Consider the following 14,047-nt stretch of genomic DNA (forward strand, 5'->3'; position numbering starts at 1 on the left):
TATCAGCCTAGCACTAACTAATCCTATGTTACCCGCCAGCACTGTTCTGCTCCACCCAATTAATGATCAGCCCAGCTGGGTAGTACTCACATATGTCAAGCACTGCCCTCCTCTTTTTTGGGGGCCGCCGGGCGCTGGAACTCTATACTGTACGCCAGTGGTCTCCAACCTGCAGACCTCCAGATGTTGCAAAACTACAACTCCCAGCATGCCCGGACAGCCGGCGATGGAACTCTCTGTATGCCATTGGTCTCCAACCTGCGGACCTCCAGTTGTTGCAAAACTACAACTCCCTGCATGCCCGGACAGCCAAAGGCTGTGCGGGCATGCTGGGAGTTGTAGTTTTGCAACAGCTGGAGGTCTGCAGGTTGGAGACCACTGCTGTACACTGTATACCTATGCCCGGGCTGCAAAAGATACAGAAAATAAACTTAACTCACCCACGTCGGCCGCACGCTGGGGACGGGAATGCCCCGCCCTGGCCAGTGATAGGCTGAGCCCACTGTCATGTATGAAGCCGGCTTCTTACATGACAGTGGGCTCAGCCTATCACTGGCAGGGGCGGGGCATCGCTCTGGTCGGTGATAGGCTGACGGCTGTCCAGCGTTCCCGTCCCCAGCATGCGGCCGACGTGGGTGAGTTAAAAGTTTATTTTCTGTATCTTTTGCAGCCCGGGCATAGGTATACAGTGTACAGCAGTGGTCTCAAACCTGCGGACCTCCAGCTGTTGCAAAACTACAACTCCCAGCATGCTGGGAGTTGTTGTTTTGCAACAACTGGAGGTCCGCAGGTTGGAGACCACTGGCGTACAGTGAGTTCCATCCCCGGCGGCCCCCAACAAAGAGGAGGAGGGCAGTGCTTGACATATGTGAGTAGTACCCCGCTGGGCTGATCATTAATTAGGGGCAGCAGAACAGTGCTGGCGGGTCACATGATTTTGGGGGGGAGGGGAAGCCGAACACCGCGTGGGTCACATGATAGGGGCGGGGAGCGGGGGGCAGAACAGCGCTGGCGGGTCACATGATTTTGGGGGGGGGGAATACCGTTATATACAGTGGAACCGCCGTAAGTTAAAAAAATACAGTGATACATATATATGGTCATACCACCCAGCCCTAGGTATATGCAGAGCACCCCCCCTCTCCCCCCCCCTTCCCTATAGGTATATGCAGAGCACCCCCCCTCTCCCCTATAGGTGAATATAAAAGCGATACCGGTAATCTGCATGTCATTCTGAATAACAGTATTATTTCACTACCCCAGCACACTCCATATGCATGATCGAACACAGCAAAGTGTTCTACACCCCTATTGAGGCTGCCTGAAGGCCAGAATTAGCCGTTTTTAACCTTCATGGCGAATAAATTTGGATCGAACCAAATTTTATCAAAAAATTCGCTGAATCGGCCTAATCGAATTTTACAAAAGTTCGCTCATCTCTATTGGGGACCTCTGCTTTAGAGCTATGCAAAGCTTCACTGGGCAATTCACTTGAATGAATTTGTGTACATTATTTTTGTATCATGCCTATTTTTTTGCCTTTACTTTTTCTTCTCCTGTACTTTTAGAAAATCTCTACACCCATCATTCAACTTATATCTAAGTAATGTCCTTGGTCCCCTTCTGCTCTCCATAGACTCCTAAGGCAAACTCATCAACTCTTACAGTTTTAAATCACCATCTATATGCTGATGATACATTAATGTATATTTCCACTTGCATCATATCTTCTTATTTTATTGCAAATTGCCTAAAATCCATCTCTTCCTGGACGTCTTCCAATTATCTCAAATTAAATCTAGCCGAAACGGAATTAATCATTTTCCCGCCATCTTCCGTGCAGATTTTCTATAGCATTTGACCACACCACAATGACTCCATCCCCCTCCCCACTGTTCAGAGCCTCAGAAATGCCTGATGTCCTGGCATCTAAGTGGACATATTAAATATCTAATTAAATCCTGTCATGTCCAGCTAAAAGAAAAAAAAACTCATTCGACGTACATCAATACTAAATCAATTCTCCCCCTATATCCTGTGCATAATTTTGTGCTTAAATTATTGCAATATTCTCCTTATTGGCCTTCCTTAAACTTAACCATTCTCTTTTCAGTCAATTCTCTGGACAATAATGACCATTTAAGGCTCTGTTCACATTTGCGTATTCGGGTATTTTTGAAGTCCAGAATAAATTTGTTCACAGCAATGTTCTTACTTTTATAGTAGAGCTCCAATGAACCTTTCATGAACCCTTTTTTTTATTTCATTGGGTACTATCATGATTGCTGTGATCTGTTAAAAAAAATATTCCTATTTGTCATGGTACCATCATGAACATATTCATAATGCTAGCATATCAGAATAAAAAGCAACAACACTATTTTAGTCTATACTGTCTATGCACATCTGTATTATGGCTTCAGTTTATAATTTCATGTGATAGAAACCATCCTGGACCCGAAACCCTATTGACTTAAGGTGTCCATACTCCTTCTAAAAAAGTCTTAAAGGGTTACTTCGCTAGCCAGCTCCGGAACATTGAGTTCCGAATGCTGTGTGCGGGCTTCCGTGTTCACGCCCACCCCCTCGTGTCGTCACGCCCCGTCAAGTGACATTGCGTCCCGCCTCCTCAATGCAAGTCTATAGGAGGGGGTGTGACGGCCATCGTGCCCCCTTCCCATAGACTTTCATTGAAGGGGAGGCTGTGATGTCACGAGGGCGCGGGCATGAACACGGAAGCCCGCAAACAGCATTTGGAACTCAATGTTCCGGACGCTGCGGAGCGGAGTAACCCTTTAAGTATATTGCACTCTTCAGACTCTTCACCTACAGACTTTATGAGTAAAGAGAAGGGTCGGGCATGTAGGTTTTCAACTGCTAGATCCTATTGCTGTAGAAGAGATAAACTACTACCCAAACTGTCTGGCTGCACATTACCCCTCCCCATAAACAACACATCATTGTTCAGCCATGCCTAACGTTCGTGTGTATATCAGCTGAAATTCACTACACAAACTGCTGACACTGTTAGATAGCCGGGTAAAAGACCCATGGTACTATTCACATATATCTGTCTGTATATCTATTACAGAAGTGTCTCTTCTGTACATCTATTACAGAAGTGTTCTCATTGCCTTGAAGTGCTGAGAACTGGAACTCCTACTCACTTGATTGAAAGTAAGCTGGAAGCGAAGCCCTGTTTCTAAATCTCACCCCTGTGCACAATTTGTATGTACAGCATATAAATGAGAATAAGGGTACCATGTATGTCCTTTCACAACGAGCTAATTAACAGTGTCAGTAGTTTGGAATGTGATTTGCAGCTGATGGTTTTCCTTCAAGCTAACTAATAGTTGGATTAAAGGGGTACTCCAATGGAAAACATGTTTTTTTTTTTTTTTTTTTTTATATCAACTGGTGCCAGAAAGTTAAACAGATTTGTAAATTACTTCTATTTAAAAATCTCGATCTCTTCAGTACGTATTAGCAGCTGTGTGCTACAGAGGAAATTATTTTATTTTTAAAAAAATGTTTTGTCTTGTCCACAGTGCTCTCTGCTGACACCTCTGTCTGTGTCAGGAACTGTCTAGAGCAGCATAGGTTTGCTATGGGGATTTTCTCCTGATCTGGACAGTTCCTGATATGGGCATCAGGTGTCAACAGAGAGCACTGTGGACAAGACAAAAAATAAATGAAAAAAGAAAAGAATTTCCTCTGTAGCATACAGCTGCTAATAAGTACATGAAGGGTAAAGATTGTTTTAATAGAAGTAATTTACAAATCTGTTTAACTTTCTGGCACCAGTTGATTTAAAAAAAAAAGTGTTTTCCACTGGAGTACCTCTTTAAACTTAAAGGGGTACTCCGCACCTAGACATCTTATCCCCTATCCAAAGGAGATGCAGCTCCGACAGCTTGTGATGTCACGGCCACACACCCTTCGTGACGTTACACCTCCAAGTCTATGGGAGGGGGCGTGATGGCCACCAAGCCCCCTCCCATAGACTTGCATTGGCGTGACGTTACACCAGTGTCAGTGTGGCGTGACATCAGAAGAGGCCTTGACCGTCATAAGCCTCTGGCGCTGCAGCCAGCGTTCTAAAAAAAATGCTGGGTACTGCAGGGAGATCACGGAGGTCCCACCGCTGGGACTTCCACAATCAGACTTCTTATAGGATAGGGGATAAGATGTCTAGGGGTGGAGTACTCCTTTAAACTAAAAGGCTGTGCCAGGTTTCGACCCAGCAAAAAGTCTAAAATTTTTCCATGAACTATATGTTTGCGCAAATATGTGCACGTTAGTCCATTTTAGTCCTGTGTGTACCTTCTCTTAAGTGGCACTGCTCTGGCTTATAGAGGGTCCTGCCAAGAAAAGGAACCCCTCTAACATGTCCAAATGCCTCAATAGGGCAAACGGACAAGAGCTGCCTTCATAAGTCAACCCTATAAAAAATTACCTACAGTGAGTTTCTTGATTTTGTCATATTGTAGCCGATGCAACAAATATCTGTAGCTCTGTGCTGTTTCTGCTCACTATTTACATAACATTGGGCAATTATGTAGAATAGTGTTGATAACACTTCTTTATTCATTGTTGTTGTCTCATTTTACACTCTTTTAATCCCCTTAATGATGGAGGAAATTAACATTTTGGGGTTTTCATTTTTTCCTCCTCTCCTCCTAAGAGCCATAACACTTTTATTTTTTCATTTGTGGGCTTGTTTTTTGTGGGACCAAATGTACTTTGTAATTACATTTTTCATGTTATCATAACATTTTTGTTGTTAGCTTCTTTTACAAATTTAAAAACTTAAAAAAGGTATTTAAATCGCCATTTTCTGACCCTTATAACTTTTTCACTTATCTGTTTATAAATCTGTATGGGAGATGATTTTTTTTCCACCATAATCTTTTGGTTTTTATTGCTATTGTTTTACTGCCAGATATTGTTGTGCTGAGGACACAAGACCCTGAAAAGCTTGTAGGCTCGTAAGACGATGATAGCTGCCATGGGGTCCCCTAGAGGTTGGAACCAAACCATGCAGAAAGATGGGAACAAAATTGATCCACGTGAAAAAAGGGATGACAAACGTCCATTTTTTTCATGTGGATCGCTTCTGTTCCTGTCTATCTGCATCATATAGGGGTGATAGGCACATTTCTTGCCTATGTAAGGTGAGAGGCCATTTTGGCTCTAGATTGCTAGCTTTACAATACAGACTCCTTCCAGGGTTTCCCGCTTTAACCAAAGGTAAATCACAAGGCACTGCTCTCCGGGCTTTTGTTTTTTTCTCATTTAGGTGCTTGCTATAACCCGTCCAGGATCTGATCAAATATAATTTTCATTCCATATGGTCTACTTATTTAATTACCCAAAGCTATGGAAGAAGAATAGAGGAAGCCTTGATCCTTTTACCCTTCTTACTATTATTATAATTTCTAGCTCTATGAAATTAACAATGTGTTACTTTACCCTGGAACAATACATGTTTAGCTAAACCGCTCTGCAATTTATCCTAGATTAGGAGGTTCTTTGTAGTTTCAAGGCAACGGCAGCTCAGACCGGTGATTTCTGCCGCCGCCGTGTGGGTTGCCCTTCGGTTGACCTTGAATTGAGAATAATTAAGACTAATAAGAGTCATTTTGACTGTATTAAAATTTCAACAGGTAGCCGATGGCTATCGTCCAACGGCCTGCAGGTCGACCGTCCGGAAGTGACCCCTCGGCCGCTGTTCATAAAATCAGATGCAGTATGAGACAGCGAATGAAGAGACAAATTCTACCAGCTCCTTAAGATTTCTTGACATATTCTTTTGTGCTTCTCTTAATCTCTTGACTGCCAGAGGCTTTGGAAGTATGTCATTTTGCAATTTGTTGCTGGTCCCTCAAGCTGTGGAATACGTTTGTGAGAGTTTATTTATATTTCATCAGATTATTTCATTGATCCTGCACTCTCCCTCCCTGTGCTGTTCTATTTTAATTTTGCTTATCAAAAGACACTGACTTATATTTTACAGCAGGCTCAGCCTTTCTGAACCCCGAAGGAGAATGCGGAGGGGAGATGGATAGTGAAACTCAGCTAACCTTCTATACAGACCCTTCTCGCAGCCGGAGACGCAGTCGAGGTCAGTAAATTAAAGCTACAGTGTATTTTCTATTGAATGATGATTTGGATCATTTGACCAGTGTTTCCCAACCAGTGTGCCTCCAGCTTTTGGAAAACTACAATTCTCAGCATGCCCGGACAGCAAAAAGCTGTCCGGGCATGCTGAGAGCTGTAGTTTTCCAACAGCTGGAGGCACACTGGTAGAGAAGCACTGCCTTAGACCTGGGTTTGCTTGCTCTACACTACCTATAGTTTCTTTCCTTTATAAACATACTGTATATATAGCCATACAACTGTGCACTATTTTTGTTTATTCCAATGTTTTTTTTCTCACACTTGATCCTTGTAGCATATATCCACATTGGAAATATTTTTTTTTTCTGTAGCAACTAACAGCATAATTCTACTGCAGCTACAATGATCTGGTGGCTATGAAGTGAGCAGTGATGCATGCTGTACTGTATGCATCACTGCTCATTTACCTTAGAAGCGCTGGGGGTTCTCCAGAACGTCTGGGCCACAGCACTTGTGTTTTGAGCGGCAATGCATACAGTGCAATATGCATCACCACTTATTATAGTGGTCCCTCAAGTTACAATATAAATTGGTTCCGGGACGTATTCTATAGATAAAGCAAGTCCTTACATATAAAAGTAAGAAAGATCTGCTAGAAGCTGTAAATCACTGTCTATGTACAGGTCAGGAGCATCTTTAGGGACCTGTACAGTACACATAGTGGTCCAAAAAAGTAAAATCCGCCCTTACCTGGTGTCTGAAGGAGGAACTAACCCTGGCACAGATAAAGGGTAATACAGAACATGTAGTACCTCCCTGTACTCTAGGGAGGCACTACCAGACAGGAATTCAGTGCATAAGCTTCAGTAATACAGGTGTTTTACCAGTGAATGCCCATTCTGATTGGTCAGTTCTTCCAGCCATTGACATGTTTCACAGATCTTGACTGTCCGTAGCATTGTATGCTGGGTCTGGTTTCAATTTACAATGGTCCAGAAAAGACAATTGTATGTTGAAACTATTGTATGTTGAGGCCATTGGAAGTTTAGGGATCACTGTACATCCTAGCAGATGTAAAATGAACAGCAGTGCATACAGTACTGTACCCATCACCACTTACCTTGCTGTACAGTACATTCATGCTGTACACATGTCAATTATTGCTTTAGATACTCTGTGGTTTTTTTTTTTGCACATGGTGTGCAGAATTCGCAGTGTGTACATGATGTGTCGTTGGGGTTTTCTGAAGCTATGCATGCATGTATGGATCCAATAGGATAGAGTTATTTGGGTAGGTTCACATTGAGAAATGACTAGAAATATTTTGAATATATTCAAAGAAAAGCTTCGTTACGGAGTCACAGAGCCAGGATACAATCCATCCGATTTAATTCCAATAATGCAACGCGTTTCGCTGCAGCTTCATCATCCATGCCCATGTGCAGCGAAACGCGTTGCATAATTAAATCGGATGGATTGTATCCTGGCTCTGTGACTCCTTGCTCTGCTCAGCGCCATGAATCCTGGTTATAACTAAGCTTTTCTTTGAATATATTCTACACATGTCCAGGGAGGCTGCAGATGGTTCTTATCCAACTACACACCTTTACCATTGTTGTGTATGTTGTTGCACAACCGGTAAGCGATACTGAATCTTCCTTTGCTTTACCCTTACCATCTACGTTACACCACAAGGAGCGCCTTTTCTGTTTTTGAAATATTTTGGATAAAGATTTCGAGGGCAGCTGGAGCTGATTCAGTTGGTGCTAGGATCGCGCAGACAGTCATCATAGACTGCAATGCATGCCACACGTATTCCCCCAAAAGAGTGGAAGAGTGCACTGTGCAGCGGAATCTTATTGACATCAATGGGATTCCGAAATTGCACATGCATGATGTAATTGCTTTTTTCCACCTTGTTGATGCCCATTCCCTTCCTCTTTCTAAATTAAAGTGATTTTCCAACTTGTTATTATTATTATTGGCCTATCCAAAGTCCTTTAGGGAAAATCACAATAATGACTAATACAGGACATATAAGTCACATGTGAGTATGGATCAATACTATTGGATTGTGTGTTTCTCACACACTTCCTGACAGCTAATGTACAGTGCCAGGCAGAGCAGTCCAGATATAGGTCATGTATGGGTGCAGAGCAAGTTCAAGTAAGACAAATCTCTTGTATGTCAAGTTACATGTCCATTTATTAAAATGTAAGTCCCCTGGTGGTCTTCCGGCTGTTCCGCTAAGATCAGTGTGAATAGACCAAGCTTATGCTGTGCGGTACAGTTGTTGAGACCCCCCACATACTGCATTCTCCCCAACAATCTTTGCAGAACTGGTGGTAGACTGACACTGGACTTACACTCTAATGTTGGGTCTATGTCAAATTCAATGGTTTAATTTTTGGGTTTGTGCTCCTTATAATAATAAGTTCCCTTTTATTTCAGCAATAGGTTCCCCCCGGAGTCCTGTCAACAAGATGACTCTTACCCTCCTCAGTATAACCAGTTGTATTATTGGCTTGGTATGTTCATCCCATATCAGTTGCCCTTTGATCGTGAGGATTACCCTTCATGTCCCAGAGCACCTCATTGCTGATGGTAAGGATTTACTTCAATTATCCTTATAACCTAAAGCGGGTGTTCTGATGAGTAAAGTGTGATTGAAGAAAGTGCTGTTGGGGAGATTTATCAAAACCTATGCAGAGGAAGAGTGGTGCGGTTGCCCATAACAGCCAATCAGATCACTTATTTTACTTTTAACCCCTTCTGGACCCATGACATACGTGTATGCCATGGATCGGGTAAGCAGACATGACACGGGCACGCGGGTCAGGTTCGCGTCATAACCAGGAGATGTCTGCTGTTAACAGCAGCTGACATCTACCTGTAATGCGTACATCGGAGATCGCTTAAGGCTCCCTTTGGCAGCTCTTAGCAATCGAGCACAGATTTCATGGATCAATGTGATGCAGTAGCATTACATTGATCTATGTAAGCCTTCTAATGATGGCATATGATAGGCCCCTAGGAAGGCTTAAAAGTGTGTGAAAAAAAAGTTAAAAAAAGAAAATTTCAAAATATAAAAAAAATCCATCCCCTAATAAAAATTCAAATCACCCCCTTTTCTCATTTTTAAATAAAACACTCTAAAAAAAGAAAAAAATACACATATTTGGTATTTCCACATGCATAATTGTCCGAACTATTAAATAATTATATTACTGATCCTGCACGGTGAATGGTATAAATGCAAAAAAAAAATCTAAACGATAAAATTGCTGATTTTTGGTTACCTTACATCCCAAAAAATTTAATAAAAAGTGATCAAAAAGCAAGAACAACACAAAAGTAGTATCATAAAAAAGTAAAGCTCATTGCACAAAAAGCAAACCCTAACACAGCTCCATAGGTGGAAAAGTAAAAAAAAGTTATAGGGGTGAGAACATGGTATTGTACAAAGTTTTTTCTTTTTTTCTTATTTTTTTTTCTTTTTTTTTTTACTATAAAACGAAACAAAAATTATCAAAACAAAAGTTTGGTATCATTGGAATGATATTGACCCATAGAATAAAGATAGCATGTAAAATTTACCATATTTGTAACCCTGAAAAAATAATTGCGCTACAAAATTGTGCAATTCCATATTTTTTTCAATTTTGTCCTACACATAATTTTTTTCTGGCTTCGTAATACACATTTTTTTTAAATTATAATCTAATGTATCAGTGGAAAGTACAACTCTTCACACCGAAAATAAGCCCTAATACAACTTTGTCAGGGTTTTGGAAGGTAAGTAGGAAAAAAAACGTGAGACAGAAAAAAAAACTATTCTCTGGGTCATGAAGGGGTCAAAAAGGCCTCTAAAAACTGAAAGAAGCAAACTGATTGGTTGCTATGGGCAACTGCACCACTCTTCCTCATCAAAGGTTTTGATAAATCTCCCCCACAGCACTTTCTTCACTCTCTTTATGCTATGCTAAAAAGTATCATACAGTATATCTTATATATCTTTTGCTATGAATGTCTAAAACATAGTTGGTCAATCAATCCTATCCATTAATACTACCAATGAGAAAAATATTGGCCGACATTTATCATTGTCTTTAGACAGTTTTTTGTGTCTACAAAAGGCGCAAAAAGGCGCAAGCAGGGATTATTTGCACCTTTTTTTGCCTTTTTGTTTACACATATCTGCTGATTTTGAGTTGCAATCCACTGATTTTGAGTTGCGATCCACTGATTTTGGCAATACACATGATAAAAAAGGTGCAAAGCTACTGAAAAGTGTCTAAAACTACACCATCCAAGACCTGGCATAGCTTTTTAGTGTATGTGAAGAGAGAAATTTTAGAAAATGTGACCTGCACAAAATTTATCAAATGTTCGGTGAACATTTAATACATTTGGTGATCCCACACATTATCAGCACACAAAAAAAAGGTGTAAAATAATGCTTCACTTACACCTACAATGATAAATGTGGGCCGCTGTGTCTATATGTGCCTTCATTATGTTTACCTGTCATAACTGTGAGCATATACTGGTGTATATAGTGTAATGTATGACAAGTCTCTCATGTTTTCCTTACATTTAGGAAGTCGCTTTATCCTTCTGGAGGGTAGCCAGCTGGATGCCAGTGATTGGCTGAACCCTGCGCAGGTTGTCCTCTTCTCACAGATGAACTCCAGTGGTCCTTGGGCCTTAGATCTTTGTGCAAAAAGAATTCTGGACCCTTGTGAGCATTTATGTGACCCTGAGACAGGTAACTCAAAACAAAAAAGTATGGAATTGGGGAGAGCACTGATTATCTAGAATGCCAACCACAGTTCATATAAAAATCCAGCAGGCAATGACTACCTGGCAGAGAGTCATGTGACGGTATGCAGGGTGCTAAACCGTATACTAGAGCTAGTACGAGGCATAAATATGCTCTAATAGAAGATAGGTAGCACTCACCGCTCCGAACGTCTATACCTATGGAAGACAGGGCTCACGGGGAGGCATCAGAGGACGCTTTTGGAGCACTCAGGGGCGACTGTCTGCGTTTCGCATGATACCCGAGCTTCTTCCGGCCTCCAGACGCTGAGACAGGTAACACTTGCTGTGAGTGTAGGCTTTAGTTAGTACAGATTTTGCAATAATATATCCTACTAGATGGCAAAAATCATTGAGCTTAGTGTAATCCTAGTTGACTGCTAAATTCAATTCCATAATGATTGTCATCTTCAATTTCAGTCAATATAACAAAGCATCTGACAATAGAAAGTTCCGGAAAGCTTTTTGTTAACTTGTAATGCTTCAAAGCCCCAAAAATGTAATCCTTGGAGGATACTCATATATCCATATTGGTACAGTAGAGATCATAACTGGTGAAACCAAGATTTTCTTTCTGCTTCCAGGAGAGTGTTTATGCCATGAAGGGTATATGAGGGATCCTGTGCACAAGAACCTCTGTATACGGAATGAGTGGGGAACTAACCAAGGGTATGTATCAGAAATCAAAGCTCCTCCCATGTGGTATTTTCCTATTTTTCTTTCCTAAATTTTCCAAAATTAACTGGTTCTGTTAGGTTAATTTTCCATTGCTACGTTAATCCATGGCCTGTGTGCAGCATTGTGGTTGAGCTCTATTTACTTAGGGATGAGCTGTACAACTTAACACAGCCAAGAGACTTAGGCTAGGATTACCGTACATAAGTCCGGTGTCTGGCATCTCTTTACTTTGGTGCTGTAGAAAATGGAGGGAAACTGATGCTTGAACTGATCCCATTCATTTAAATGGGACAGTTCACAATCATCCGGTGTCTTAGTTTGGACACTGGATGGTTGGACTCGCCGGACTGGCACCGGACAGGGGAACTCATCATCCTGCTATCCCCTGTCCAGTGATTAGAAACAATGAATGCCGGATGCTACACAACTGATGACAACCGATACAGGTAGTCATCAGTTGTGGCATCAGTCGCGTCAAGATTTAGGCTTGGTTCATGTATACCGGTCACTGGACACACTTAATCCCAGCCTAAGGGGGTGCTGTTTTTGGATAAAAAGCAGCCATGTATTTTTAATATACAATACAAATGGTGGTGTACAGTTACATGTTGTTGTACATTTAAAGGGCTGCTTATATAGGGTTCTATATCTTTTATTTCTGGAGCCTCCCTTACATGTGTATTGATTTTTCACACAGCCCCTGGCCTTACACCATGTTCCAGAGAGGATTCGATCTGGTTTTGGGGGAGCAGCCAGCAGACAAGATATTTAGGTATGGTAAGAATATTAAATATTATTGATGCCTTTTTAGGATATTTAAGTAAATTGGAGAACATTTGATAAAGATATCTATAAAAAAATTAAAAAAAAAGGAAAATGGAAGTAGCAAAAGCAGAAATTTCTCTCTTCGCATACACCAAAAAGCTAAGCTAAGTCTGGGCTGGTGTAGTTTTAGAGACTTTTCAGTGGCTTTGAGCCTTTTTTGCACCTTTTTACAAAAAGGTGCAGTTCATAAAACCCGTCCATATCACTTGTGTTGCCATAATCTGTGGATTGCAACTCAACATCAGCAGAAATGTGTAAACCAAAAGGTGCATAAAAGGCGCAAATAAACGCTGCTTGCGCCTTTTTTGCACCTTTCCTAGACACAAAAAAACTTTCTAAAGACAATGATAAATGTCTCCCAATATACACAAAATCCAGCTCTCATCTTTGTCCAGGATCAAAGTCCTGCAGGGATGGCCCGAAATGGGGTCTGTGTTATTACATGGTAGAAGATAAGGAATTCAAGCTGGACAAGTCCCATAAAACTTGTTTCTTTATTAGAACATTTAAAACCGTATCCAAACAGACAGGACAAACATAAAATGATGTTATGTTTGTCCTGTCTGCTTGGATATGGTTTTAAATGTTCTAATAAAGAAACAAGTTTTATGGGACTTGTCCAGCTGGAATTCCTTTTCTTCTGCCGATTGCCTCTACTTTATTGTGCACTAGGTGAATACCAGGCATTACAAGCTAAACCTTGTGGGAAAGGAAAAGTTTACCCCTCACATTATATATTTAGAGTCTCACATAAAAGAGTTCACCCCTCACATTTTTGCAAATATTTTTATTATATTTTTTCATACTACAACACTGCAGAAATGACACTCTTCTACAACCTAAAGTAGTGAGTGCACAGCCTGTATAACAGTGTTTAAAGGGGTACTCCGGTGCTTACACATCTTATCCCCTATCCAAAGGATAGGGGATAAGATGCCTGATCGCGGGAGTCCCGCAGCTGGGGACGCCCGTGATCATGCACGGGGCACCCCGTTTGTAATCAGTCCCCGGAGCGTGTTTGCTCCGGGTCTGATTACAGGCGACCACTGGGCCGGCGCCGTGTGACGTCACGCCTCCGCCCCGTGTGACATCACACTCCGCCCCTCAATGCAAGCCTACGGGAGGGGGCGTGATAGCTATCACTGTTCAGCACCCGGCGTAGTGACCCGACATCACTACCACGCCCCTCGTGATGTCATGCCATGTCCCCTCAATGAAAGTCTATGGGAGGGCCATCCCGCCCCCTCCCATAGACTTGCATTGAGGGGGCATGGCTTGACATCACGGGTGCGTGGCCGTGACCCCGCCTCCCGCACCAAGCGTTCTGAACAAAATGTTCCAAACACTGAGGCAGCGGAGTACCCCTTTAATGTTGTGTCCCCTCAAAATAACACAACAAAGAGCCAATAATGTCTAAACCTTGGCAACAAAAGTGAGAGCACCCTGTAAATGTCCAAAGTTGGCCCAAAGGGGGAGATTTATCATTGCCTTCCTTGCATTCTATTGGGTGCAATTTTGAGCAAAAATTTAGTGCAGTTAGTTTTTGCACAAAAAAAAATTTGCGCAATTTGAAAATAGACACTTTCAGCAAAACTGACTGTGG

At 41.8% G+C, this 14,047-nt stretch overlaps 1 protein-coding gene across 3 annotated transcripts in view; it reads left to right on the top strand.

The window, feature by feature from the left end:
• ASTN1 (astrotactin 1) overlaps window positions 1–14,047 on the top strand; it is a 583,832-nt gene that overhangs the window by 418,964 nt on the left and 150,821 nt on the right. For all 3 annotated transcript variants that reach the window (XM_056532005.1, XM_056532006.1, XM_056532008.1), the window contains 5 exons: window positions 6,017–6,124; window positions 8,572–8,724; window positions 10,721–10,888; window positions 11,526–11,610; window positions 12,317–12,391. In XM_056532005.1, coding sequence (XP_056387980.1) covers window positions 6,017–6,124; window positions 8,572–8,724; window positions 10,721–10,888; window positions 11,526–11,610; window positions 12,317–12,391 — 589 coding nt within the window. The remainder of the gene's footprint in view (window positions 1–6,016; window positions 6,125–8,571; window positions 8,725–10,720; window positions 10,889–11,525; window positions 11,611–12,316; window positions 12,392–14,047) is intronic.

The sequence above is a fragment of the Hyla sarda genome, chromosome 7 (genome assembly GCF_029499605.1).
Source record: "Hyla sarda isolate aHylSar1 chromosome 7, aHylSar1.hap1, whole genome shotgun sequence".
NCBI lineage: Eukaryota > Metazoa > Chordata > Amphibia > Anura > Hylidae > Hyla > Hyla sarda.